A 26,447-nucleotide genomic window follows, 5' to 3' on the forward strand; every position below is an offset into this window, starting at 1 on the left:
CTTCCACTCGGACGGGCACTCCCCTCCCCGCCGGAGGCTGTGAAAACCACAGCCTCCGGAACCGACTGAGCGGTGTCTGTTGGATGTGTGGGGTGAGTGGGAGGAGGTGCAGTGTCGCCACCCTGGGCCGCCGAAGTGGAACTGGCGGCCGGGAGGTTGGGGCAGTTCTTATGAACATGCCCCACCCCCTTGCAGACGTGGCACCACACCCCGTCTAAGGTCCAAAAGACGTGGTAGACCGTCCCTGGAACTCCACACTGAAGTGGTCCTCCAAGACCTCCTCCCGCGCCAGCTGCACAAATAGCTGGCGGCGGAAGGAGTAGACATGTCGGAGGCTGTGCTCCCGAAGACTAAGCCGGACTGGGGTGATCCCCGACCTCACCTCCCCCAGATGGTGCAGGTGGGGAAGGAGGAGCTCACTGGGAATAAAGGGCGGCACATTTGATAACATTATCCGCTGCGCAGTGGCCCCTAGAGGGTTCACCGGCAGGAAAGTCCAACCCACAGTGAGCCCTTTATTCAGGGCCAGGGGCACGGCCCGCTCGGTCTTCAGGAAGAACACAGCCTGCCCGTACATTTTTGAGGCTGCCACAATTGCCGAGGGCTGACAACCTCAGCCATTGCCTTTACACAGGCCTCTATAGACATTGGGGTGGGGATAGATCTTTACTCCATGGCTCGAAGTAATTAATTTAAAAGGTGACGGGGTCACACGGGCGGCCACAGAGGCTACAGCCGCATAGGTATGAGAGGCCCCCGCCACCAGTGATGATGGGCTTGCCATGGCTCAAGAGCCAAACCCATCCCCAAATTGCAGGCAAACAAGCAAAAACAAAGAAACCAACTAGTAGGTTTGGGGAGAGGCTGAGGGAATACAGGAAAGGGGAAAGACAGGTTGCAAGCGATGACTTTGCTGTTTTTTTCTCCTTGAAGGGTGGTACTCTGAGCATTCTAAACACTCCTGGTCTTCCGGTTTTCTGGTTGTGGGAGGGGTCTTTTCCTGGGTCAGCCGAAAGCTGCCCAGGCACTAGTTAGATCCTTCTGTCTCTATAGCCAGGCAGCTTCAGCTGACCCAGGCTGGGCAATTAGGGTGGGGAGGGAGCTTCCTTGTGTATTCAGTGCAATTGCACAGATCCCTGCAGAATTGTACAGCCCCCACCCCTTGTTGTTCCGGCCTCTTCCACCTCCCACAACAGTCCAAATGAATTAAAGCCTGGTGCTCGACACCCACCTTGAAATACAGCCTTATTGCCAAAGTCTTTCCTCCTCTGCAGCAAAAGTTGTTCAAAATTTTGCAGTTCAGTCCTCAGCTCTCCCTCTCCAACAGCACCTCCAGCAACTGACTGCAGCACTGTCAGCTGCACCTCGTTGATGCACTCAGCACCTCCAATTAGTTAACAGCTAACCCCGTGCTGTCCCTGTCCTGGAAGTGTTTGATGGGACAGTGTAGTGGGGGCTCTACTCTGTATCTAATGCGTGCTGTACCTGTGATGGGAGTGCTTAATGGGATAGAGTAGAGGAGATTTATTCTATTTTTTGATGAGGTAAGAGAGACAGTTGATGAGGTTTGTGCGATTGATGCGGTGCACGTGGATTTCCAAAAGGCATTTGCTAAAGTGCCGCATAACAAGCTTGTCAGCAATGTCAGAACCTACGGAATAAAAGGGACAGGAGCAGCATGGATACAAAATTGGCGGAGTGAGAGGAAACAGAGAGTAGTGATGAGCGGTTGTTTTTTCAGACTGGAGGAAGACATTCTCAAGGGGTCAGTGTTGGAACCCCTGCTTTTCCTGATATATATTAATGACATCGATGTGGGGGCACAATTTCAATATTTGTGGATGACACAAAACTTGCAATTTCTGTGCTGCAGTAATTAGAAGATGTAGTCAGCAGGGCAGCTGCTTAACTGGAACATTCTCACAGCTGTTAAGCTGGAAAAACCCTTCTCTGGCTGTTCTGCCCCTCTCACTCTCTCACCCCTTTTAAGGTAGAAACTTGTCAGGTTGGGGTGTCAGTCAGGTGACTAAGGCCTCTCTCCTCTGGGATGATTCATACTATGTTCCAGGATATGGGAAGCGTTGTTCTATGAAGGTATATAAATGTTGTCTATTCTGATGAAAAGATGTGACTTCATACCTATGGCTGCAGAGTCAGTCTGTCTACAATAATCTTTGTTACCTCCATTCCTGAAGATTGGAGGGGGTGCATGGAATGGGGTGTTTTTCAATTCAAATTCCCTAAAGTTAATTCAGATGTGGATAATGGGTTTCATCTTGAACAGACAGAAATGTTTATTGACAGCGCAGGAGGGGGTCACCTGACTTCTTCAATTTTGTCTGTGGCATAAATGTGCCCATTTGTAGTTCAGATCAGCAGTTTGCTTTTATGTCATAATTCCTCCCGTTCATTTCATATTTCATCACCGTTCCCTTTGTGAGCAACACTAATGTATTCTGTGTAATTTCCCATCATCTTTGCACTGGAAATGAAGAAACACTTTGATCAACTTCTGTATTTTGGAGTTAAGAGACACGAAGCAGCGAGTGAGAAAGACGAAACACCGGAGAGTTTGGTGATGAGGTTTCTCTACGTTTGGCTTTCTGCAGTCCTGCTCTCGGTCTCGGTGCGGGGTTACAGTAGGTGCTTTCCAACAACTGTTCAAATTCATTTTGTTAGCCAATTGCCATTTTTATCATTTCACTACAGGGTCGCGATTGGGAGAAAGTCCAGGGGAGCGACAGTCAGAGTCAGAGAAACGGGGAGGGGTGGAGTGAGTATCAGGTTTCCAGCTGGACACAGGGATATCATAATTAACCACTGTATGGCTCAGGGAATTAGGTGTTTTTAGAAATGATAAATGATGCCAAGGAGAAACTGCAGAAAAGACTTCCTAGAATGGTGCAAAGGATGAGGAATCAGTTAAGTGGAGTGTTACAGACAGGTGGTAAGTGGTGGCTTCCACTTTTCACCTCTCAACTAACCGCAGTCATGTTTTGTTAAAAATGGTGCCTTAGTCCCTGAGGTTTTATTGCAGGTTAAAAATGAAGATAACGTAAAAGTTATCTCTCTGGAGAGAGAGGGGCAGAGCAGCCTGAGAAAGTCTTTTTCAGCAGAACAGCTGTGAGAATCCTCCAGCCAAGCAGGTACCCTGCTGAAATAAAAACTAGAAATGCTGGAAATATTCAGCAGGTCTGGCAGCATCTGTGGAAAGAGAAGCAGAATTAAGGTTTCAGGTCAGTGACCCTTCATCAGAACTGGCAGATATTAGAAATGTAAACCGTTACAAGCAAGTAAAGCGGGGGTGGGGCAAGAGACAACAAAGGAGAAGGTGTAGATAGGACAAGGTCACCAAATAGCTGACCAAAAGGTCACGGAGCAAAGATTTGTTAATGGTGCATTGAAAGACAAAGCTTTAGTACAGAAAGGGTGTTAACGGACTGAAAATTGAACAGCCGCAAGTACAAACATGAAAAAAAAAAGTGGGTATGCAAACTGAGAAAACTAAGATGAAATAAAATAAAATAAACACCAAAGAATATATATTAAAAAAAATAAAAAATAAAAAAATAACTAAAAATAAAAGTAAAATGGAGGGCCCGTCATGCTCTGAAATTATTGAACTCAATGTTCAGTCCGGCAGGCTGTAGTGTGCCTATTCGGTAGATGAGATGCTGTTCCTCGAGCTTGCGTTGATGTTCACTGGAACACTGCAGCAATCCCAGGACAGAGATGTGAGCATGAAAGCAGGGGTATGTGTTGAAATGGCAAGCAACCAGAAGCTTGGGGTCCTGCTTGTAGACTGAGCGGAGGTGTTCCGCAAAGCGGTCACCCAGTCTGCGTTTGGTCTCCACAATGTAGAGGAGACCACATTGTGAGCAGCGAATACAGTATACTACGTTGAAAGAAGTACAAGTAAATCGCTGCTTCAACTGAAAGGAGAGTTTGGGGCGTGGGATAGTGAGGAGAGAGGAGGTAAATGGGCAGGTATTACACCTCCTGCGATTACAGGGGAAGGTGCCGTGGAAAGAGGATGAGGGGGTGAGGGTAATGGAGGAGTGGACCAGGGTGTCACGGAGGGAACGATCCCTTCGGAATGCTGACGGGGAAGGGAGGGGAAATGCGGTTGGTAGTGGCATCACGCTGAAGGTGGCGGAAATGGGGAGGGTGATCCTTTGGATATGGAGGCTGATGGGGTGGAAAGTGAAGACAAGGGGAACCCTGTCACGGGTCTGGGAGGGAGGGGAAGGGGTGAGGGTAGAGGTGCAGGAAATGGGCCGGACACGGTTGAGGGCCCTGTTAACCACAGTGGGGGGGATTCCTCGGTTGAGGAAAAAGGTCATATCAGTAGCACCGTCATGGAAGGTAGCATCATCAGAGCAGATGCGTCGGAGACGGAGAAACTGGGAGAATAGAATGGAGTCTTTACAGGAGACAGGGTGTGAAGAAGTGTAGTCGAGGTAGCTGTGGGAGCTGTGGGAGCCCAGCCTCCACAAGAAGCCAAGTTTGCAGTCCAATAATGTTTTAGAAATAGTTTGTGTGTCACTTCAAAATAGTCTGGAGAAAATGTCATTAAATGGAGAGTTTTAAGCATGGGTTTATAATGGATATTAGTAGACAGCCTATCCCCAGAGATGGAGACAGAGAAGTCGAGGAAGGGAAGGGAAGTGTTGGAGATGGACCATGTAAAGGTGAGAGAAGGGTGGAAATTAGAAGCAAAGTTGATAAAGTTTTCCAGTTCGGGGCGGGAGCAGGAAACGGCACCGATACAGTCATCAATGTACTGGAAAAAGATTTGGGGAAGGAGGCCTAAATAGGACTGGAAGAAGGAATATTCGACATATCCCATAAAAAGACAGGCATAACTAGGACCCATGCGGGTACCCATAATGGTGCCCTGCTGACGACATCTTCCAACAACTTCAGAAGAGAAATTTCAAGGTGATTTTGGGATTCCCCATCAGTGAAACTAATCCAGGAATTTCCCAATTGACTTTGGATAGAGGCTTAACCAAAAGGAGCCTGCAACACTTCATCCTGTTGTTTTAAAACAGTTCCTGAAATGGTTGCAACCTTTAAACCTTTAACCGGTAAAACCCACACATTCCCAGGAAATGCATTATTTCCCTCTGAGTTTTGGGAATGGGGAAATCTACCAGGCCTTGCACTTTTCCTGCCCTTGACAACACCTGACCTTGGCCTAGAATGTGACCTAAATAGCTTACTTTAGCCTTAGTGAACTTGCTCCTTGCTAAATTGGCCTCCAGGTGAGCTGTCAGTAAACCCTTCAAGAGTTCCCTTAAATGGTTCAGGTAGTCTTCCCAGGTATCACTGTAAACTAATAGGTCATCCAATTAGATGACACAGTTGTTTAAACCAGCTACCGCCTGGTTCATGAGTCTTTGGAAAGTTGCTGGGGTGTTCTTTGTATAAGGCATCTTTGTACATTGGTATAAGGCATCGGGGTGAGAAGTGCTGAAATTTCTCTTGCTTGGGTGGTCCTGGGGACTTGCCAATATCCTTTCAATAAGTCAATTTTACTAATGTAGGTGAAGCTTCCTACTCAGTTAATGCAGTCCTCAATACGGGGGATTGGATAGGAATCTGTTCTTGTTACTGATTGACTTTGCTGTAGTCATTGCAAAGTCTGGTTGATCCATCTGGTTTGGTTGCCAATACAATAGGGGAGCTCCAGCTGCTTTGGCTGAGTTCAATTAAATCATTGTCCAGCATTTATTTGATTTCTGTGATGACCTGAGCCAGTTTGTCAGGGGTCAGTCTGTATGGGTTCTGTTTTATTGGTGGTGTCTCTCCTCCATCTACATCGTGTATTGTTAAAGATGTGCAACCCGGTTTGTCCCTGCAAATTTCCTCGAACTCCCTTAGCAGTGTTGCTAGGTCCTGTCTCTGCTGGTCAGAGAGATAGTTGAATATGGTGCCTAGTCTGCTTAATATTTCTGTATTTTCCAATTTTATTGTGGGGGCTTCGATTTGAGAATTTTCTGGATTTTCTTCCTCGCCTAGTTTGTCTTCACTAGTGCTGTCTTTCTCTATTGCTCTTACTGTTTGGCATACACTTACTGGCCTATCTGGTTCCTGGCTGTGGTATTGTTTTAGCATATTGACGTAGCAGAGTCTTTGCTTTTTTCTCTGGTCTGGGGTATTAATTAAGTAATTCATGTCACTGACCTTTTTCCTAGACTGTATGGGCCACTGAATCTGGATTTTAGAGGTTCGCCTTGCAATGGTAACAGTACCAGAAGCTGATCCCCTGGTTTAAATTCACGGGCTGCGTTTTTTTTTTGCCTGCCTTTTCATGGTCTGAGATTCTTTCAGGTGTTATTTTCTTACAGCACCGACTTTAAAAAGTCTCTCTCGAAAAGTGGACACGAAATGTAGTGGTGAGGTTTCCTCCCTATGATTCAGGAATTTTTCTTGAACTAGTTTCAGCGGGCCTCAAAACCCAATTCAAATGGGCTGAAGTCTGTGGATTCATTTGGTGGATCTTTGGTAACAATCGGCAAAAAGAAAATTTCTTTATCCCAGTCATGGGGGCAATCACAGCACAATGCCCTGATCGTGGTTTTCAGGGATTGATAGTATCGTTCCAGAACCCCTGGAGACTGTGGGCGGTATGCTGAAGATTTCAACTGTTCGATACCAAGGTTGTGCACTTGGAATGTTGGGGAAATTAGTTCCTTGGCTGGACTGAATTTCTTTGGGCAAGCTGTATCATGTGAAAAATGGTGTCAGACCCTCAACTCGAGCTCTGGAAGTAATTTTTCTTAAGGGTATGTCTTCTGGGTGGCCATATCCATGATGCTTTGAAGGTATTGGTAACCTGTCCGAGTTTTAGTCAGTGGTCCCACACATTCAACCAGAACTCTGCTGAAGGGTTCCTCAAAAGCAGGGGTAGGGATTATTAGAGTAGGTTTGATTGTGGGTTTGGTTTCCCAGCAAGTATGGCAGGTCTTGCAAAATTTAACCACCTCCTTGTGGATTTGAGGCCAGTAAAAATGTTGGGTCTTTCTGATAGCCACGTGCCCAGTGTTATGACTGAGGCGGGAGGAGTGCACTGTTAATTCAGTCCCACTTCTCCATAGGTCACAACATATATGTAAATTTTCCCACTTACCGAAGCCATCAATCAGATACTCGATGTTTCCCCTAGAATAAAGCACACCAACCAGGTTTCTTTAATAAACAACTAAATTATCTTTTTATTCTAAACCAAGTCTTAATCAATAATGAAGTAAAATGTACGCACAAATGGAAATATTAAAGCCCCTTATTTCATCCTAGCCCTCACGCACACACATACATACACAACTGGTTAACCGGCAAAAAAAAGGATTTTTGTTTACAGCTGTTACAAAGAAATAAGAGGAATAAAAAAAAACTTTGACTGAAAAGAAGGTATGGATGTCCTTTGTTTTGGCGAGGTGTCCCAAAGGGGAATAGGCAGCTGTCAATGGAATCTTCCTGGAACAGTTTTTTCCAGGTGATATTCATGATTAGTCTGGGTAGGCATTCAAAGAGATGCAGCTACAGAAGGCTTCACATAGGTCTTGCATCAGGTGTGCAGCAACAAAGGTTTCAATTCTCACACGTTTGATGCAAAGTTCCTTTAAAGATGCAAGGTTTCTGCAAACATGCCGGATTTCTTCAAATACAGGAGGCAACACTTGACACAGGGTTTGCTTTTCAAGAGAAAGATGGGCTGCTTGATCTTCTGCTCTCCTGGCAGGTCAATAAGCAAACTCCAACTGACTGTTTTTAACAGATCAAAATGAAACTAAAACCTTTTCACAAACAAGCCTTGTGACAACCATAAATATTGAATTGTCATTTCCTTGTAAATAGCTCTTCAGGTCAAAACACAAGCCCTGCTATGTTTACTTGAAATCACATGTTTTCCAGTACTTGTTTACTCGCTGAAACCAAGAACCTTCTTTTGATCTTCCTTTTTTTTAAAACAACCACAAAGTTCAGCCTCTTCATGATTCCAGATGAATCAGTGTCCACAATCCAACTATAATTTCTTAAAATATATTGTACAAAGAAAAATAGAAGCACTCACGTAACACCAGCCATAGGGATTTCATGGACAATCCTCAGAATCTCCCTACAATGTTTAGGCGGAGTACAATTTGGTGAACCACTGTCAACCCCTCCTCTGTAGGTCACTGCGGAGGTCTCCATTTTCTTATTATTAATCCATTTTTGAAGTAATAACATTCAGGCATCTTCTCAGCCTCTGCATCAGAACAGGCTGTCTGCTCTATTCTTTTTTAACTCAGGGTCTGCCTGCTGGGCTTTAATTGAAGATTTACTGTATACTTCCTTCTCTTTCCCCAAGTCTCCAAAAATTTTCAGCCAGTCAGGCCTCAGGCCTGACTTTGTGGTTCAGCTTGCTCTGTTGGATCTTTTTTAGCCATGTACCTAGTTCCCATACAGTCAGGGAATATTCCATAGATTGGAGTAAGGGGCGCACGGAAAGAAGACTTTGCCGCGTGAGACGTAGTCAGAGTGTGAAGCTGGGAATTTGACTCGTGGGAATTCGGTGCAGAGGGGAAAAGAGGTGCTTCTTTTTCACCCTCCAGTAGCTGTCGAAGAAGCAAGTTGCTTCCCAGAAATAGAGGGGAACCTTGAGATAGCAGCGAGGGTTTGAAAAGTTACGATGGTGAGTCTGTGGGTTCAGAGCTTTCCAAAGAAAATTGGTGTATGACATTACAGCAAAGAAGGAAAGTGATTGGTTGGTGAACATTTTCTTTTTTTTTCTTATATGAACTAAGGAATTTTAATTGGGTTTAGTCTAACATTATCTTCTGAGACTCAGGTAATTTATTAGTGAGGTTTCATTAGTAGTAAGCTTTACTGGCAGTAGTAAAGCTTATCAGTAGTGGTGGGGCTTAGTAGTAGTGGGGTTTATTAATTCTAAACTAAGAAAAATAAATTACTTAACACATAATAAAGCTGGCAGGGCAAGTGATGTTCCGGCTGCAGTATGTGGGAACTGGTGGACGCTGGCGTGATCCACGGTAAACGTGTCTTCAGTAAGTATATGCAGTGTGAGGAGTTTCGGCTCAGAGTCAATGAGCTGGAGGCCGAAGGCCGTCACACACCGCTGAGGATAGCGTCTTCTGATGTCAGTGGTCAGGGACAGGAGGGACTGTGAGTGAGGCAAGTAAGGGGATCGAGAAGGCAGAAGTGGAGGAGCCTCAGCCCTTGCAATTGTCCAACAGGTTTGAGGTTCTTTCAGCTTGTATGGATGAAAGCGAGGACTGCAGATGAGCAAACTGACTATGGCACCATGGTACAGAAAGAAATTCAAGTGGAGGGAGTAAGGAGAAATGTGGCGGGAGTAGGAGATAGTGTAGTAAGGGGGATAGACAAAGTTCTCAGCGGCCAAGAGCGAGAGTCCAGAAGGCTGTGTTGCCTGCCCGGTGCCAGGGTTCGGGACATCTGCTCGGGTCTGAAGAGAAACTTGCAGTGGGAGGGGGAGGATCCAGTTGTCGTAGTCCATGGGTAACAACGACATAGATAGGACTATGAAAGAGGTTCTACCTAGGGAGTATGAGCAGCTGGGGGCTAAATTATAAAGTAGACCCTCAAAGGCAATAATCTCTGGATCATTAACTGAGCTATGAGCAAATTGTTAGAGGGTAAATTAGATTAGAGGGTTAAATGTATGATTCAGAGTCCGGTGTGGTAGATATTCGTTTTGATTCATTGGGCACTGGCACCAGTACTGGGGAAAGTGAGAGCTCTTATCATTGGGACGTTCTTCACCTGAACCATGCTGGGACCAGTTTTGTGGCGAGTCGTATAACTAGGGTGGTAGAGAGGATTTTAAACTAAATAGTGGGGGTGATGGGATCAACTGAGAGAAGATTAGATAATTTAAAGAGAGAGGAGAAGGCAAGAGAGCAAGTTAGTAATAAAGGAATTGATCATCTAAGTGTGGCAGAAAGGGACAGAGCGTAAGAGTGCACCAACAGATAAGGCCAGAGGTTGTGAATATAATAAAAAGACAGAACTAAAGGCACTCTATCTGAATGCACACAGCATTCACAACAAAGTAGATGAATTGACAGCACAAATAGAAGTAAATAGATATGATCTGATTGCCATTATGGAGACATGGCTGCAGGGTGATCAAGGCTGGGAATTGAATGTTCAAGGGTATTAGACACTTCCGAAGGATAGGCAAAAAGGAAAAGGAGGTGGGGTAGCACTGTTAATAAAGGATGAGATCAGTACGTTAATGAGAGAGGATCTTAGAGTGAAAGATCAAGATGTAGAATCAGTTTGGTGAGAGCTAACTAACAGAAGGGACAGCAAACATTGGTAGGAGCATATAATAAGAGTAATGCAGTAATCATGGGGAATTTATTCTACATACTGTTGGGGTAAACCTAATTAGCATTAATGTTATGAAGGACAAAATCCTGGAATGTATATGAGATGGTTTTTTAGAACAGTATGTTGAGGAACGAACTAGAAGACGGGCTATTTTGGATCTCAATGTGCAATGAGAAAGCGTTGATTAATAATCTCATTATAAATGAATTCTAGGAAAGAGTGACCATAATATCGTAGAATTTTACTTTAAGTTTGAAAGTGATGTCGTTCAACTGAAATTAGGGTTAAATCTAAACAAAGGAAACTACAAAGGTATGAGGGGCATGTTGGTTGGGAAGATACATTAAAAGGTATGATGGTAGACAGACAATGGGCAGCATTTAAAGAATTAATACATGGTTTACAACAAATTTACATTCCTTTGAGACAAAAAAAGCCCAACAGGAAAGGTGATCCAACAATGCATAAATAGAGGAGTTAAATATTATGTTAGATCAAAGGAAGAGGCTTACAAAGTTGCCAAAAAAGTAGTAAGCCTGAGGATTGGGAGCAGTTTAGAATTCAGCAATGGAGGAGCAAGAAACTGATAAAGAAGTAGAAAATAAAATATGAAAGTAAACTAGTGAGAAATATAAAAACGGACTGTAAAAGCTTCTATAGGTATGTAAAAAGGAAAAGATTAGCAAAGACAAACGTGGGCCCATTACAGGCAAAGATAGGGGAATTTATAATGGGGAATAGGAAATGGCAGAGAAACTAAACAAATACTTTGTGTCTGTCTTAACAGAGAAAGATACAAAAAAATTGCCAAAAAACTAAAGAACCAAGGGACGAGCAGGAATGAGGTACTGAACAAAATTAGTATTAGTTAAAAAAAAGTAGTACCGAATAAATTAATGGGAGTGAAAATTTATAAATCCCCTAGACTTGATGATCTATATCCCAAAGTGTTGAAAGAGGTGGTTGTAGAGATAATGCGTGGTGATCATCTTCCAAAATTCTATAGATTTTCGAATGGTTTCTGGAGATTGAAAGGTAGCAAATGTAACCCCACTATTTAAGAAAGGAGGGAGAGAAAACTGGGGAACTACAGACCTGTAAGTCTGACATCAGTAGTAGGGGAAATGCTAAAATCTACTTTAAAGGATGTTACAACTGGACACTTAGAAAATGATGGTAGGATTGAGCAGAGTCAACATGGATTTATGAAAGGGAAATCATGTTTGACAAACCTGTTAGAGTTTTTTGAGGATATAACTTGCAGAATAGATAAGGGGAAACCAGTGGATGTGATATATTTGGATTTTCAGAAGGCATTCAATAAGGTCCCACATAGGAGATTCGTAAGCAAAATTAGAACACATGGGATTAGGGGTAATATACTGGCATAGATTGAAAATTGATTAATGGACAGAAAATGGAGAGTAGGAATAAACAGGCCATGACTAGCTGGGTACTGCAAGAATCATCACAATATATATCAATGATTTGGACATGGGCACCAAATATAATATTTTCAAGTTTGCTGATGGCACAAAACTAGTTGCTCTTATGATCCTGTTGTTTTTTGGGGGGAAAATATGTGGTGTGCCTTTGAGATGCCAAAAGATCTGAACTGCTTTAAGAACAAGCAAGCCTCAGGAGTTACCAAGAAGGTGCATTTTGGTTGCCCGTGGATACAACCATGTGGAGAGAGAGCCAACCAGGTTCCAAGGGTGCATCCTGGTTGCCTTGGATATAACCACTCGGAGATTGAGGGTCGGTATACAATGCTACGATTGACTTTTAAAGTGGCTTTTTATTTGAGACAGATTGTTCTAACCGACAGACAGCTGGGCCAGCATGAACTGACCAGAGATCTCTGTTAATTTAAACTGAAGAAAGTAAATTTAGACTATTTTACCCCCCCCCCACCCCCTCAAAATTCTAAAAGTTAAGCCACATTGATTTCTTTGAAAGTGGTAGCAAACTGTTGCTGTGTTCATCGCTGGACAAGAAGAACAACACTTCAACTGCTGAACTAGACTAGTGATTGTCCTACTGTTGGAGAACCTTCCCCCCCACCATCCCCCATCAGACAACTGCGAAGACTTCGAGCAACATTGGATAGTTTCTACATTGGGAAGATTCCATTTCGACAGGAGTGTAAATCTGCAAGGACTTTGTTACTTCTATTTTTAACTGTTGTTTTATCTTAATAGTGTTTAAGAATTTAGTTTTTCTAATAAACAGTTAATTTGTTGATCTAAAGACACCTGGTTTAGTTCATACCATTCAGGGGTTAATAGATGGTTCAATTCGCCTGTGATTTTCCTTAGTTTGGAAAGTTTAAAGTTAGGCAATCTGTGGAGTGACAGGTCTCAATTGACAGTGCATTGCTCCCACCGCAATTAGAATTGTATATTTTTATTAGGGGCTTTGTCTTGAGCGGTCATGTCGTAACATATTAATTGGGGGCTCGCTCATGATTGAATCTTATTTTAATTAAATGGCTCACATCTGGGGTCAGAATGAGACTAATTTGGAGGGTTTGCAATTGGAATCATATTAATTACTCATTTCTGGGATAACATATTTAAATTGGGGTCAATTGGAAACTCAATTGTTGGGATCTAATGTAACGCCAATTACAAAGAAATAAAGAACCAGATCTCTTGTATAATAAGGTAAAGTCTATACCATTATAATGGCATTAATGGTTGCAGCAGAGGTTTTGGGAAAGCAGAATGTTTCCCTGAGTGACTTGATAACTTTAACTCAGAATAAATTAAAAGAATTGGCAGCAAAATTGGGGTTAGAATTGAAATTAGGTGCCAAAAAAGCAGAGATAATTGACATAATAGTCCAACATCTGGAATTAGGAGAAGAAGATGATGAAGGAGAATATGAGGAACAAGAAAGCAATAGTTCAGAGAGTGATGCAGTGGTATTGGCTAGGATTCAGTTAGAAATGAAAAAACTTGAGGATGAAAGGGAATTAAGAAAACTTGAATTGTAAAAAGAGGAAAGAGAAAAAGAAAAAGCAATAGTAATAAGTAAACTTGAACAAGAGAAAGAAACAACAAAAGACTTAAGCTTGAATTCCAGAAAGAGGATGGGAGAAAGAGTGGGAATTTAAATTAAAAGAGATGGAACTAAAACAAAGGGATGGTCTTGAATCCAGAGAAAGTTCAGGTCAGGAAGAATCCGAATTTAGCTCAGGACCCAGCGAAAAGCTGTTTAAATTTATACAGTCTCTTCCTACATTTGAGGAAAGGGACGTAGAGGCAGTTTTCATATCTTTCGTAAAAATAGCCAAACAGATGAAATGTCCGAAAGAAAGCTGGACACTGCTTATGCAGGGCAGGTTGGTAGGCAGAGCTCATTAAGTTTATGCCATGCTTCCTGAAGAGGCTTCTGCAGATTATGAGATGGCAAAAAAGGCTATTCTCACTGTGTATGAGTTAGTCCCTGATGCTTACGGTCAGAAGTTTAGGAACTTACGGAGATTGACTGGGCAGACATATTGAGAATTTGAGAGGGTGAAGCAAATTATTTTTGACCATTGGATACAGGCATTAAAGATAGAAACCACATATGAGAACCTTTGAGAATTGATTCTCTTAGAAGACTTTAAAAACGCCATTCCTTCAGTAGTGGGAACTCATATAGATAACCTGAAAGTTTTGAAAGCTAGGCAAGCAGCAGAGATTGCTGATGATTTTGAGCTTGTGAATAAGCCAACCTCTTTTGTCCGTCACCCCCATAAACCTGAGAAGGATAGAAATTGGGAGAGTGAAAGGAAAGCAAGTAGCCGGGGACAAGAAGGAACAGCTGGGAATGCCTCAGGATCACCTCCTCAGGTCAGAAAGGAAGGTGCTGAGGATAGAAGTGAGGTTCGCAAGCCAAAGTGTTATCATTGTAACAAAACGGGCCATGTTCGTTCAGAGTGCTGGAAATAGTGAGGTAAACCCATAGGATCTGTTGGGGTATGCAAAGTTAATGCAGAGGAAAAGACTGAGAGTATAGCAGACCAGGCTATAGCTTTGATGACAGCTATGAAACCAGATACTAGAACTAAAAGAGTGTAGAGGTTAAGAATAAAATACCTGAGAGTTACAATGAATTTCTGTCAAAGGGGTGAGTAACTCCTGTAAGTGAGACAGGAAAACCTATCATTATACTCAGCGACACAGGAGCAACCTAATCGCTCTTGCTAGAGAAAGATATAAGGGTTCCACCAGAGAGTGCCTTGAACCCTAAAGTTTTACTTAATGGAATTGGCGGGGTGTATATACGCATATCTTTGTATAAAGTATGCCTAGAGAGTGACTTAATATCTGAGATAGTTACTGTAGGTGTTGTCCATAGTTTACCAGTGAAGGGAACTGATCTACTCCGAGGAAATGATTTCTGGATCAAAAGTATCAGTGTCTCCTAAAGTTACAGAGAAACCAAGTGAAATTAAGGAAATGGAGCAATTACTGGAACAATTTTTCGTGGATATTTCCTGCGTGTATAGTTACCCGAGCAATGGCTAAACAGGATCCATTGTTGGAGGTAAAAGGGGCACCACAAATAGATAGCCAAGTATCTGAAACCCTTATTTGGGGATTTAGATAATCCAAATGAGTTGTTTAACAGATCGTCTATCATTGCAGCACAGCAAGCTGATCCAGAGATATACCGAATAGCACAGAGAGTTCTGTCAGAAGCTGAGGAGACAGGAGTCCCAGAAGGCTGTTATATGGCAAACGGGGTTTTGAGGAGGAAATGGAGACCGCCTCATAGGCCTGCAGACAAAGGCTGGACAGTTGTTGAACAGATAGTGGAACGACCTAAATATCGCCAAGGATTATTAAGGTTAGCACACGACATTCCTTTTGCAGGACATAGGGGAATTTGAAAGACCAAATCACACATAAGCCTGGTCAGGTTTTACAAAGGATGTGAGACAATTTTGTAGGACATGCCATACCTGTCAAATGGTGGGAAAACCACAACCTACCATAAAACCAGCACCGCTAGTTCCCACATCAGTGATTGAGGAACCATTTAGCAGCGTGTTAGTAGATTGTGTAGGAACCTTGCCAAAAACAAAAGCAGGGCATCAATACATACTTAATATCATGGATATGGTAACAGTGGGAATGTGAGTTGTGAGGGGATGCAAAGAAGCATCAAGGGGATTACTCTCAATCATCAGTAAAGTGATGGAAGGTGTCATCAACAGTGCCATCAAGCGGCACTTGCTTAGCAATAAGCTGCTCAGTGACGCTCAGTTTGGGTTCTGCCACAGCGACTCAGCTCCTGACCTCATTACAGCCTTGGTTCAAACGTGGACAAAAGAGCTGAACTCAAGGTGTGAGGTGAGAGTGACTGCCCTTGACATCAAGACAGCATTTGACCGAGTATGGCATCAAGGAGCCCAAGCAAAACTGAGGTCAATGGGAATCAGGGGGAAAGTCCTCTGCTGGTTGGAGTCATAACTAGCGCAAGGTAAGATGGTTGTGGTTGTTGGAGGTCAATCACCTGAGCTCCAGGACATCACTGCAGGAGTTCCTGAGGGTAGTGTCCTCGGCCCAACCATCATCAGCTGCTTCATCAATGACCTTCCTTCAATCATAAGGTCAGAATTGGGGATGTTCGCTGATGATTGCACAATGTTCAGTAGCATTTGTGACTCATCAGATACTGAAGCAGTCTGTGTGGAAATGCAGCAAGACCTGGACAATATCCAGGCTTGGGCTGATAAGTGGCAAGTAACATTTGCGCCACACAAGTGCCAGGCAACGACCATCTCCAACAAGAGAGAATCTAACCATCTCCCCTTGACATTCAATGGCATTACCATCGTTGAATCCCCCACTATCAACATCCTAGGGCTACCATTGACCAGAAACTGAACTGGAGTAGCCATATAAATACTGTGGCTACAAGAGCAGGTCAGAGGTAGGGAATTCTGAGGCGAGTAACTCACCTCCTGACTCCCCAAAGCCTGTCCACAATCTACAAGGCACAAGTCAGGAGTGTGATGGGATACTCTCCACTTGTCTGGATGGGTGCAGCTCCAACAACACTCAAGAAGTTCGACAACAGGACAAAGCAGCCCACTTGATTGGCACCCCATCTACAAACATTCACTCCCTCCACCACCGACGCACAGTGGCAGCTGTGTGTACCATCTACAAGATGCACTGCAGCAACGCACCAAGGCTCCTTAGACAGCACCTTCCAAACCCGTGAGTTCTACCAACTAGAAGGACAAGGGCAGCAAATGCATGGGAACACCACCACCTGCAAGTTCGCTTCCAAGTCACACACCATCCTGACTTGGAACTATGTCGCCGTTCCTTCACTGTCGTTGGGTCAAAATCCTGGAACTCCCTTCCTAACAGCACTGTGGGTGTACCTAGCCCACATGGACTGCAGCGGTTCAAGAAGGCAGCTCACCACCACCTTCTCAAGGGCAATTAGGGATGGGCAATAAATGCTGGCCTGGCCAGTGACGCCCACATCCCATGAATGAATTAAAGAAAAGACAGGCCAAGTGAGTTGGCAGGAACATGGCAGATGGAATATAACGTGGAAAAATGTGGGCCGGAATTTGAGGTTGGGTGGGAGGCTCCACCCACCATCCATAACGTCAGGGGCAAGCCCGCCTTCGCCAGGCCTGGGAGCAACACCAAGATCATATGTCCCCCAGGCCCTAAGTTGGCCTTAGGTGGGACTTCTGCCAATCAGTGGGCCAGCAGCTCTCAGTACCAGCAGCGCTACTGCTGGAACTCCACCAAGATTCGGCAGCAAGAGGGACGCCGGTCCCGGATAAAGGTTTGTGAGGCTTCACCAGGGACAATTGTCTTGGCCGTTTCACGCCGCCACTGCCCCTGGTAAATTTGTAGTGGAGTCGGCAAGGCGTCGGGAATGGCACAGCGTGCCTCCCACTCAATTTTACAACTCCCCCCCCACCCATGCCACTAGCCCACTCCTGTAGGAGGTGTAAAATTCCAGCTGTGAAGTTATTCACTTTGCTGGGAAGAACAGAAATGCAGAGTATTTCTTAAATGGTGAGAGATTGGGAAGTGTTGATGTCCAAAGGGACCTGGGTGTCCTTGTTCATAAGTCACTGAAAGCTAACCTGCAGGTGCAGCAAGCAATTAGGAAGGCAAATGCTATGTTGGACTTTATTGTAAGAGGATGTGAGTAGAGGAGTAAAGGAGTCTTGCTGCAATTGTGTAGAGCCTTGGTGAGACTGCACCTGGAGTATTGTGTATAGTTTTGGTCTCCTTACCTAAGGAAGGATATACTTTCCATACAGGGAGTGTAATAGCGGTTTGCCAGACTGATCCTTGGGATGGTCGGATTGTACTACGAGGAGAGATTGAGGAGACTGGGCCTATATTCTCTAGAATTTAGAAGAATGAGTGGTGATCTCACTGAAGCATACAAAATTCTTACAGGGCTCGACAGGGTTCTTGCAGGTAAGATGTTTCCCCTGGCTTGAGGCGTCTAGAACCAGGGGACACAGACTCAGAATAAGAGATAGGCCATTTAGGACTGAGATGAGAAGGAATTTCTTCATGCAGAGTCTGGTGTATCTGTTGAATTCTCTACCACAGAGGGCTATTGAGGCTCAGTCATTGAGTATGTCCAAGGAAAAGACTGATAGATTTCTAGACATTAAAGATGTCAAGGGATATGGGGATAGTGCAGGAAAATGGTGTTGAAGTGGAAGATCAGCCATGATCAAGTTGATTAGTGGAACAGGCTCAAGGGGCTGAATGGCCGACTCCTGCTCCTAGTTCTTATGATCCTATGTTTCCAAGTTCCTATGTTCTTTCTGTATTTGTTCTTTCTCTTTGGCCTCATTTGGCTGGTTTAAGACCACTGGGGCTGCTATCACTTTACCTCCAGCCAACACATCGCCGAGCTGCAAATCTATTCCGGCCACAGGCAGACAATGAATAATCCCTATTGTAACTGGTCCAGATACTAGTGTAGGTGGATCCAATACAAGAGCACTGACATGTATCCATCTTCAGTGCCTCTTACCAGAACCTTTGCCTTGATTGAGCTGTCTGGTGGAACGGTCATCCTTTTACCCAGCATTAAGGAGTGAGTGGCCAATGAATCTCAGAGCAGAACAATGGATTTTCCTGTCTCATTAGAGGGATATGGGACACCTTTCCCTTTCAAACAAAATCCTGATAACCTTCAGGAATCTTTTCTACTTCTGCTACATCTGGGACAGTATTCTTTGAGGAGTGTATTACAGTGGTTCGGGTCACAGGCTTGTCTGCCTTGTTGCCTACTTGGGCTCCTTTTCCAACTCAGCTCTGTGAACTCCTACAAAATTTACTGTCTCCCCTTTAAATTCCAGCTTTCACATGCCACGTTTTACTGCAATGGAAACACACAGGTCTGTGGAAAACATTCCTGCCCTTTGCACTTTATTTCCTTACTGGTGCAGGTCTTCTTGCATTCTCACTTTTGGTTCCCTTTTCACCAGCACCCCATCTTTTATTATTATTAATCCACTTTCTGTCCTTCCCAGAACTCTTGCGATTATTATAGATGGGTTTTCCATGAAAAAGGATTTTTGAGTAAGCACATAATCATCTGCCATTTCAGCAGCTTCTCTTACCCTTGTAATTCTTTGCTCCTCCATATGAGTCTTTATGTTGAGGGGGATGCTATTTTTAAATCCTTCTCGTACAATTATTTCTCTCAAATTTCCATTTGAGATTCTAACTTGAGAGATCGGATCCTGTGAACGAAAGCCATGAGTTTAATTCTTTCAAATTCAATAAAGGTTTGGGCAGGTTTTTTCCTAGCATTTCAAACCTGCGGCTGATAGGCACGTATGCATTTAAGATCGCAGTTTTAGTCTGTTCTTAATCAGAGGAGCTTTCTTCTGATAACATGGAATGAACTTCACAAGCTCTACCCACCAATTCATCTTGTACGAGGAGGGTCCAATATTCTTTTGGCCATCCTAGTCTGTATCTATTTTTTCAAAGGAGATAAAATGGAGCTCGACCTCTTCCTTATTACATTTTGGCACAAATTGTGAGTATCTTAAAACAGCAAAGTTACTTTGCGAATTGTGGATCTAGTTTGAGTGGCTGGTTGCATTCTCACCTTGTACTTGCAGCCTTTCTAACTCAAACTTTCTCACCGCTTCCTGCCTTTCCTTTTGAAGTTGAAACTCTTCTTCCTCTTTTTCCTTTTGAAGTTGAAACCCTTTCCTCTTTTCTCAAGTGCAACTCCTCCCTCTCTTTCTGAATTCTAGCTAGGGCCCTGTTTTCAGTATCAGATCCCATGGTTGCTTCTCCTGGTTCTGGGTTAAAATTAAAATGGCTCACTAGATTCTTCAACATTTTAGGTTTCTTTGTTTTTTGTTTGAAAGTGACTCCCACCTGGGCAGCTCAGGTTGTTACGAAAAGGCGAGGAAGGGATCTCAGGCTCCTCTTTCGCCTCTTCTCTGGGTTGACCACAACAGGGTTTATCTTTTTTTAACACAGTGATTTAACTGACCACCTCAGTGAACAATTGCTCCAGTTTTCCTAATATAATTGCAAATGAACCAACAAGACAGGTATTTTTGAGTGTAAACAAGAAAGATGTAAGTTTATTAACCTTATCACTCTAAACCGGTTAATATTACTAAAATACACTGCGCCTCCATGCCCATATTCACACAAGAGCCACACACACACACACACACACACAAATAAATTACAGAGGGAAAAGCAAATTTTGGGAGGTTGGAGTAGAATCCTTAATAAATGCAGTTTAAATACTGAATCTCAGTCCCAGAGTCTTTAGTTGAAATTGTAGTCCTGAAGTCTTCGCTGGGCCATATGCACGGGTCGGGCTGGCTTCTCAGGTTCTGGAAGGCAGGAGAGGGACTTTATCCTTGTCCCCTGGTTGCTGACTGTAAGGATCTGTAAACTTGTCTTCCACCAGCGTCAGCTTGAGGCTTCTCAGGATCTGTACTGGAGAGAGAGAGAGAGAGATGCTGTTCCCTAGCTAGATCCCAGTTACTGTCTGGCTTCTGAGTCACCACTCACAAATCTCCTGAGTGGGCCAAGCAGTCATGTGATGTGACCACCTCTTTGTGTTTGAATCAGCATCTTCCGGAATGATCTTTGAAATTTTCCCCCGAGCTGTTCAGACATACTTGATAGTGGGAGGTTTGGCTCTTTCAATGTCAATGGATGTCGATGGCTTTTGACGACCCCCATTGATAAGGTTATCCCAGATAAATGAATCGGAGAGCATCCCATTGACCTGGCTCGACTGAGTAATCACATCTGTCTCCGGCCCGATTCTTTGGTGTTTTCATATGCAAATTGTGCGTGGCCAGCTTGGCTGCCAGCTGTTGCGTTTTCAAAAGTTATTTGTAACAATGTCCAGTACAAGTCTCAGGCAAAGTTCCATATGATGAAATTAATATTTCCATTTGGCATGTGGGGCTTCCGTCACACCTCTGGACCACGCCAAATGAAATGTGACAATGGATGCATTTCATTATAGGAGTTAAAAAAAAGAGAAAACACTGGAAAACACACATGCATTTTTTCATTCACTCTCATCCACTCTGTCATCCACTCAGAAATCTTAATATTGTTGCAGCTTGTCCTTTTTCCCTCTGAAGCAGCAGTGTTGATTTCACAGAATCACAGAATCGTTACAGTGCAGAAGGAGGCCATTGTCTCCGCACTGGCTCTCTGAAAGAGCAATTTCCTCAGTTCCATTCCCCTGCCTTCTCTCCATAACCTTGCACATTCTTCCTTTTCATATAACTGTCTAATTCCCTTTTGAATGCTTCAATTGAACCTGCCTCCACCACATTCTCAGGCAGTGCATTCCAGACCTTAACCACTTGCTGCAGGAAAAAGTTTTTCCTCATGTCACTTTTGCTTCTCTTACCAAATACTTTAAATCTGTGCCTTCTCATTCTCAATCCTTTCATGAGTGGGAACAGTTTTTCTCTAGCTACTCTTTCCAGACCCTTCATGATTATGAATACCTCTATCAAATCACCTCTCAGCCTTCTCTTCTCCAAGGAAAACAGTCCTAACTTCTCCAATCTATCTTCATAACTGAAATTCCTCATCCCTGGAACCATTCTGGTGAATCTTTTCTGTACTCTCTCCAATGCCCTCACATCTTTCCTCAAGTGCGGTGCCCAGAATTCAACGCAATACTCCAGCTGAGGACAATCTAGTGTCTTATACAAGTTCAACAAAACTTTCTTGCTCTTGTACTCTATGCCCTTATTAATAAAGCCCCAGACTCTCAATGACTTATGCACGTATATACCTAGGTCCCTCTGCTCTTGCACCCCCTTTAGAATTGTACTCTTTATTCTATATTGCCTCTCCATGTTCTTCCTACCAAAATGAATCACTTCACATTTCTCAGCATTGAACTTCATCTGCCACCTGTCTTCCCCTTCCACCAACTTGTCTATGTCCTTTTGTAGTTCTACACTATCCTCCTCACAGTTCACAATGTTTTGTATCATCTGCAAACTTTGAAATTGTGCCCTGTACACCAAGGTCTAGGTCATTAATATATATCAGGAAAAGCAAGGGTCCCAACACTGATCCCTGGGGAACTCCACTACAAACATTCCTGCAGTCCGAAAAACATCCATTAACCACTGCTCTTTGTTTCCTGTCACTCAGCCAATTCCGTATCCATGTTGTTACTGTCCTGCTTATTCCATGAGCTACAGGTTTGTTCACAAGTCTGTTATGTGGCACTGTATCAAACGCATTTTGAAAGTCCATGTACACTACATCAACAGCATTGCCCTCATCAACCCTCTCTGTTACCTCCTCAAAAAACTCGAGCAAATTAGTTAAACATGATTTTCCATTAAGAAATCCATGCTGGTTTTCCTTAATTAACTCGTATTTGTCCATGTGACTATTGATTTTGTCCCAAATTATTTTTCCTAGAAGTTTTCCCACCGCTGAAGTCAAACTGGCTGGCCTGTAGTTGCTGGGCTTATCTTTACACCCTTTTTTGAACAAGGGAGTAATGTTTGCAATTCTCCAGACCTCTGGCACCACCCTCGAGTATAAGGAAGACTGAAAAATTATGGCCAGTGCCTCTGCGATTTCCACTGTCACTTCCCTCAATATCCTTGGATGCATCTCATCTGGTCCTGGTGCTTTATCCTCTTTAAGTACAGACAGCCTATCTAATACTTCCTCATTGTCAATTTTAAACCCTCTAATGTCTGACTTGCCTCCTCTTTCAACAATGCTTAGGTTGCATCTTCGTCCTTGGTAATGACAGATGCAAATTTAATACCTCAGCTATGCCCTTTAACTCCATGTGTAAATCCCCTTTCTGGTCCCTAATAGTCCCCACTCCTCCTTTTACCACCCTTTTACTATTTATATTCCTATAGAAAACTTTGGGATTCCCTTTAATGCTAGTTGCCAGTCTCTTTTCATGCTCTCTCTTTGCTTCTCTTATTTGATTTTTCACTTCCCCACTGGACATTTTATATTTAGCCTGGTTCTCAATAGTATTTTCTACCTGGCATCTGTCACAAGCACACTTTTTCTTCTTTATATTAATCTTTACCTCTTTTGTCATCCAGGGAGCTCTGGATTTGTTTGCCCTACTTTTCCCCATTGTCATCGACCGGTTTTCCTGCCAGCTTTTAACTCTAATTTATTCGCCCAACTCCATTCTTCTCCCATTGAAGTTGATTATTCTTACTCTGGATTGCTCTTTGTCCTTTTCCATAGTCAGCCTAAACCTTATGATCCAATGATCACTATCCCCTAAATGCTCTCCTACTGATACTTGATCCAATCGGCCCACCTCATTCCCAAGAACCAGGTCTAGCAGTGCCTCCTTTCTTGTTGGACTAGCAACATACTGTTGTAAAACATTTTCGTGAACACACTCTAGGAACTCTTGCCCGTCACTGACCTTTACACTCCTATTATCCCAGTCTATGTTTGGATAATTAAAGACCCCCATTATAACTACCCGATAATTTTTGCAGCTCACTGGAATTTTCTTGCAAATTTGTTCCTCCACGTCCTTCCCACTAGCTGGTGGCCTGTAGATAACACTGAGCAATGTAACTGTATCTTTTTTCTTCCTTAGCTCTAGCCAAATTGATTTTGTCCTCGACCCCTCTGGGACATCCTTTTTCTCCAGCACTGCAACAGTTTCCTTCAACAATACCGCCACTCCTCCCCCTTTTTCCCTTTCTTACCTTTCCTGAACACCTTGTATCCAGGAATATTCAACACCCAGTCCAGCCCTTCTTTGAGCCTGGTCTCTGTTCAAGCCTCAACATCACATTTCCACAAGGCAATCTGCACCTGTACCTCACTGGTCTTATTACCCACAGTCCATGCATTCACATACATGCACATTAACCCTGATTCAGACTTTATTACTTTCTCCCTTACGCTGACCCCACCTAATAATTTACTATTCCCGACTCCGAGTCGTGGATAGTGATGAGGATTGTCAGAGGATACAGCAGGATAGAGATCGGTTGGAGACTTGGGCGGAGAAATGGCAGATGGAGTTTAATCCGGACAAATGTGAGGTAATGCATTTTGGAAGATCTGATACAGGTGGGAAGTATACAGTAAATGGCAGAACCCTCAGGAGTATTGACAGGCAAAGAGATCTGGGCGTACAGGTCCACAGATCACTGAAAGTAGCAACGCAGGTGGATAAGGTAATCAAGAAGGCATACGGCATGCTTGCTTTCATCGGTCGGGGCATAGAGTATAAAAATTGGCAAGTCATGCTGCAGCTGTACAGAACCTTAGTTAGGCCACACTAGGAATATTGCGTACAATTCTGGTCACCACACTACCAGAAGGAAGTGGAGGCTTTGGAGATGGTACAGAAGAGGTTTACCAGGATGTTGCCTGGTCTGGAGGGCATTAGCTATGAGGAGAGGCTGGATAAACACGGATTGTTTTCACTGGAATGACGGAGGTGGAGGGGCGACATGATAGAGGTTTACAAAGTTATGAGTGGCATGGACAGAGTGGATAGTCAGAAGCATTTTCCCAGGGTGGAAGAGTCAGTTACTAGGGGACATAGGTTTAAGGTGCGAGGTGCAAAGTTTAGAGGGAATGTGCGAGGCAAGTTCTTTACACAGAGGGTGGTGAGTGCCTGGAACTTGCTGCCAGGGGAGGTGGTGGAAGCAGATACGATAGCGACGTTTAAGAGGCGTCTTGACAAATGCATAAATAGGATAGGAATAGAGGGATACGGTCCCCGGAAGAGCAGAAGGTTTTAGTTTAGGCAGGCATCAAGATCAGCGCAGGCTTGGAGGGCCGAATGGCCTGTTCCTGTGCTGTACTGTTCTTTGTTTTTTGCACTCTTGTTCTATCTATCTCCCCCAGTATTCTGTGCTCCTTGGTTTTCCTCTCTGATACTTGCTCCTGGTTCACACACCCCTGACAAGTTACCAGTTTTGCTTCCCTGCAATCTGAGCTCCCTCTCAGGTTCCCACCCCCTGACAATTTAGTTTAAACCTTCCCCCAACAGCACTGGCAAATCTCCCTGCAAGGATATTCGTCCGTCTTGCTCAGATGCAACCCGTCCATCTTGTACAGTTCCCACCTGCCCCAGAACAGGTCCCAATGCCTCAGAAATCTGATGCGTTCCCTTCTACACCAGTTCTTCAGCCACATGTTCAATTGCTCAATTCTACTATTCCTCTGCTCACTTGCATATGGGACTGGGAGTAATCCTGAGATTACTGCTTTTGAGGTCCTGCTTTTTAGTCTCCTTCCTAGCTCCCTAAAATCTGCTTTCAGGACCTCATCCCCCTTCTTAACTATGTCATTGGTACCAATGTGGACCACGGCCTCTGGCTGTTCACCCTCCCCCAGAAGAATGTCCTGCAGCCGCTCCGTGACATCCTTGACCCTAACACCAGGGGAGGCAACACACCACCCTGGAGTCATGTTTACTGCCATAGAAACGCCTCTCTGTTCCCCTAACTAATGAATCCCCTATCACTACTGCTCTTCCACTCTTCGTCCCCCCATTCTATGCAGCTGAGCCACCTGTGATGCCACAAACTTGGATCTGACTGCCACTCCTCTGAGGAATCATCACCCTCACTAGTATCCAAAATGGAAAACCGATTAGCGAGTGAGATCATATCAGGGGACTCCTGCACTACCTGCCTGGTTCTCTTAGATTGCCTGGCGGTCACTCATTCTTTGGGGTATGGGGTTACTCTCCCTTTGGACACAATATCCTGATAACATTCAGGGATCTCGTTACATTTTCCTGTACCCAGAGCAGACTGTTTCCTGGGACTTACTGCTGTTGCAATTAAAGCCACAGCCTGCTCTGCTGTGCTTTCCATCAGGGTCCCTTTTCCAGCACTGGGCAGGTGTGCCCTGATTAACCTTATAGGCTTTCCCCTAAGCTGCAACTGGACTCGCTCTGTGCACTTTTTGTTCCTCCACATGGGTCTTTATAGAAAGAGGGAGAGAGTTTTTCAATTCCTCAAGTAGAATCAACTCTCTGAGGTTTTCATACGTGGGCTGCACTTTAAGGGCCCTTAACCACTGGCCAAAAAACAGCTCCTTACTGCTTTCAAACTCGAGGTAAGTTTGATCAGCTTGTTACCGGAGGGTTCGGAATTTCTGGCAGTACGCTTCTGGTACTAGCTCATATGCCCCAATGATAGCATTTTTAGTCAATTCATAATTTAATGAACCAGCAACAGTGAATAAACCTTTTCCTGTTAGCTTGCTTTGTCGCTGGAGGATCCAGCTCTTTGCCGGCCATTTCAACTGTCTCGCAAGCTTTTCAAAAGTTACAAAAATGCTTCCACATCCCCCTCATTGAAACTTGGGATCAATTGGGAGAACTTTATGAGCTCAGCACATGGTCCTGAGTTAAGTGCAGTCTCCATATTGGCCATGCTTTCACTGGCCCCACACTGCCCCACCCCACCCCACCCCCAGCTAATTCAAGCCGCCGTAACTCCCTATCTTGCTGCTCCTTCTGGAAAATTCTCTCTCTTTCTTCCTGTCTTCCAATTCATGTTTCCTTTGTTCGAATTGTGTCCTAGC

At 44.0% G+C, this 26,447-nt stretch overlaps 1 protein-coding gene across 1 annotated transcript in view; it reads left to right on the forward strand.

The window, feature by feature from the left end:
- The first annotated feature begins 2,488 nt into the window (after positions 1–2,488).
- The window catches only part of LOC137367030 (sialic acid-binding Ig-like lectin 15), a 66,194-nt gene continuing 42,235 nt past the window's right edge, over positions 2,489–26,447 (forward strand). Inside the window, exon 1 of the mRNA XM_068028526.1 lies at positions 2,489–2,639. Within this exon, the coding sequence (XP_067884627.1) occupies positions 2,489–2,639 (151 nt within the window). The remainder of the gene's footprint in view (positions 2,640–26,447) is intronic.

The sequence above is a fragment of the Heterodontus francisci genome, unplaced genomic scaffold (assembly GCF_036365525.1).
Source record: "Heterodontus francisci isolate sHetFra1 unplaced genomic scaffold, sHetFra1.hap1 HAP1_SCAFFOLD_736, whole genome shotgun sequence".
NCBI classification, from domain to species: domain Eukaryota; kingdom Metazoa; phylum Chordata; class Chondrichthyes; order Heterodontiformes; family Heterodontidae; genus Heterodontus; species Heterodontus francisci.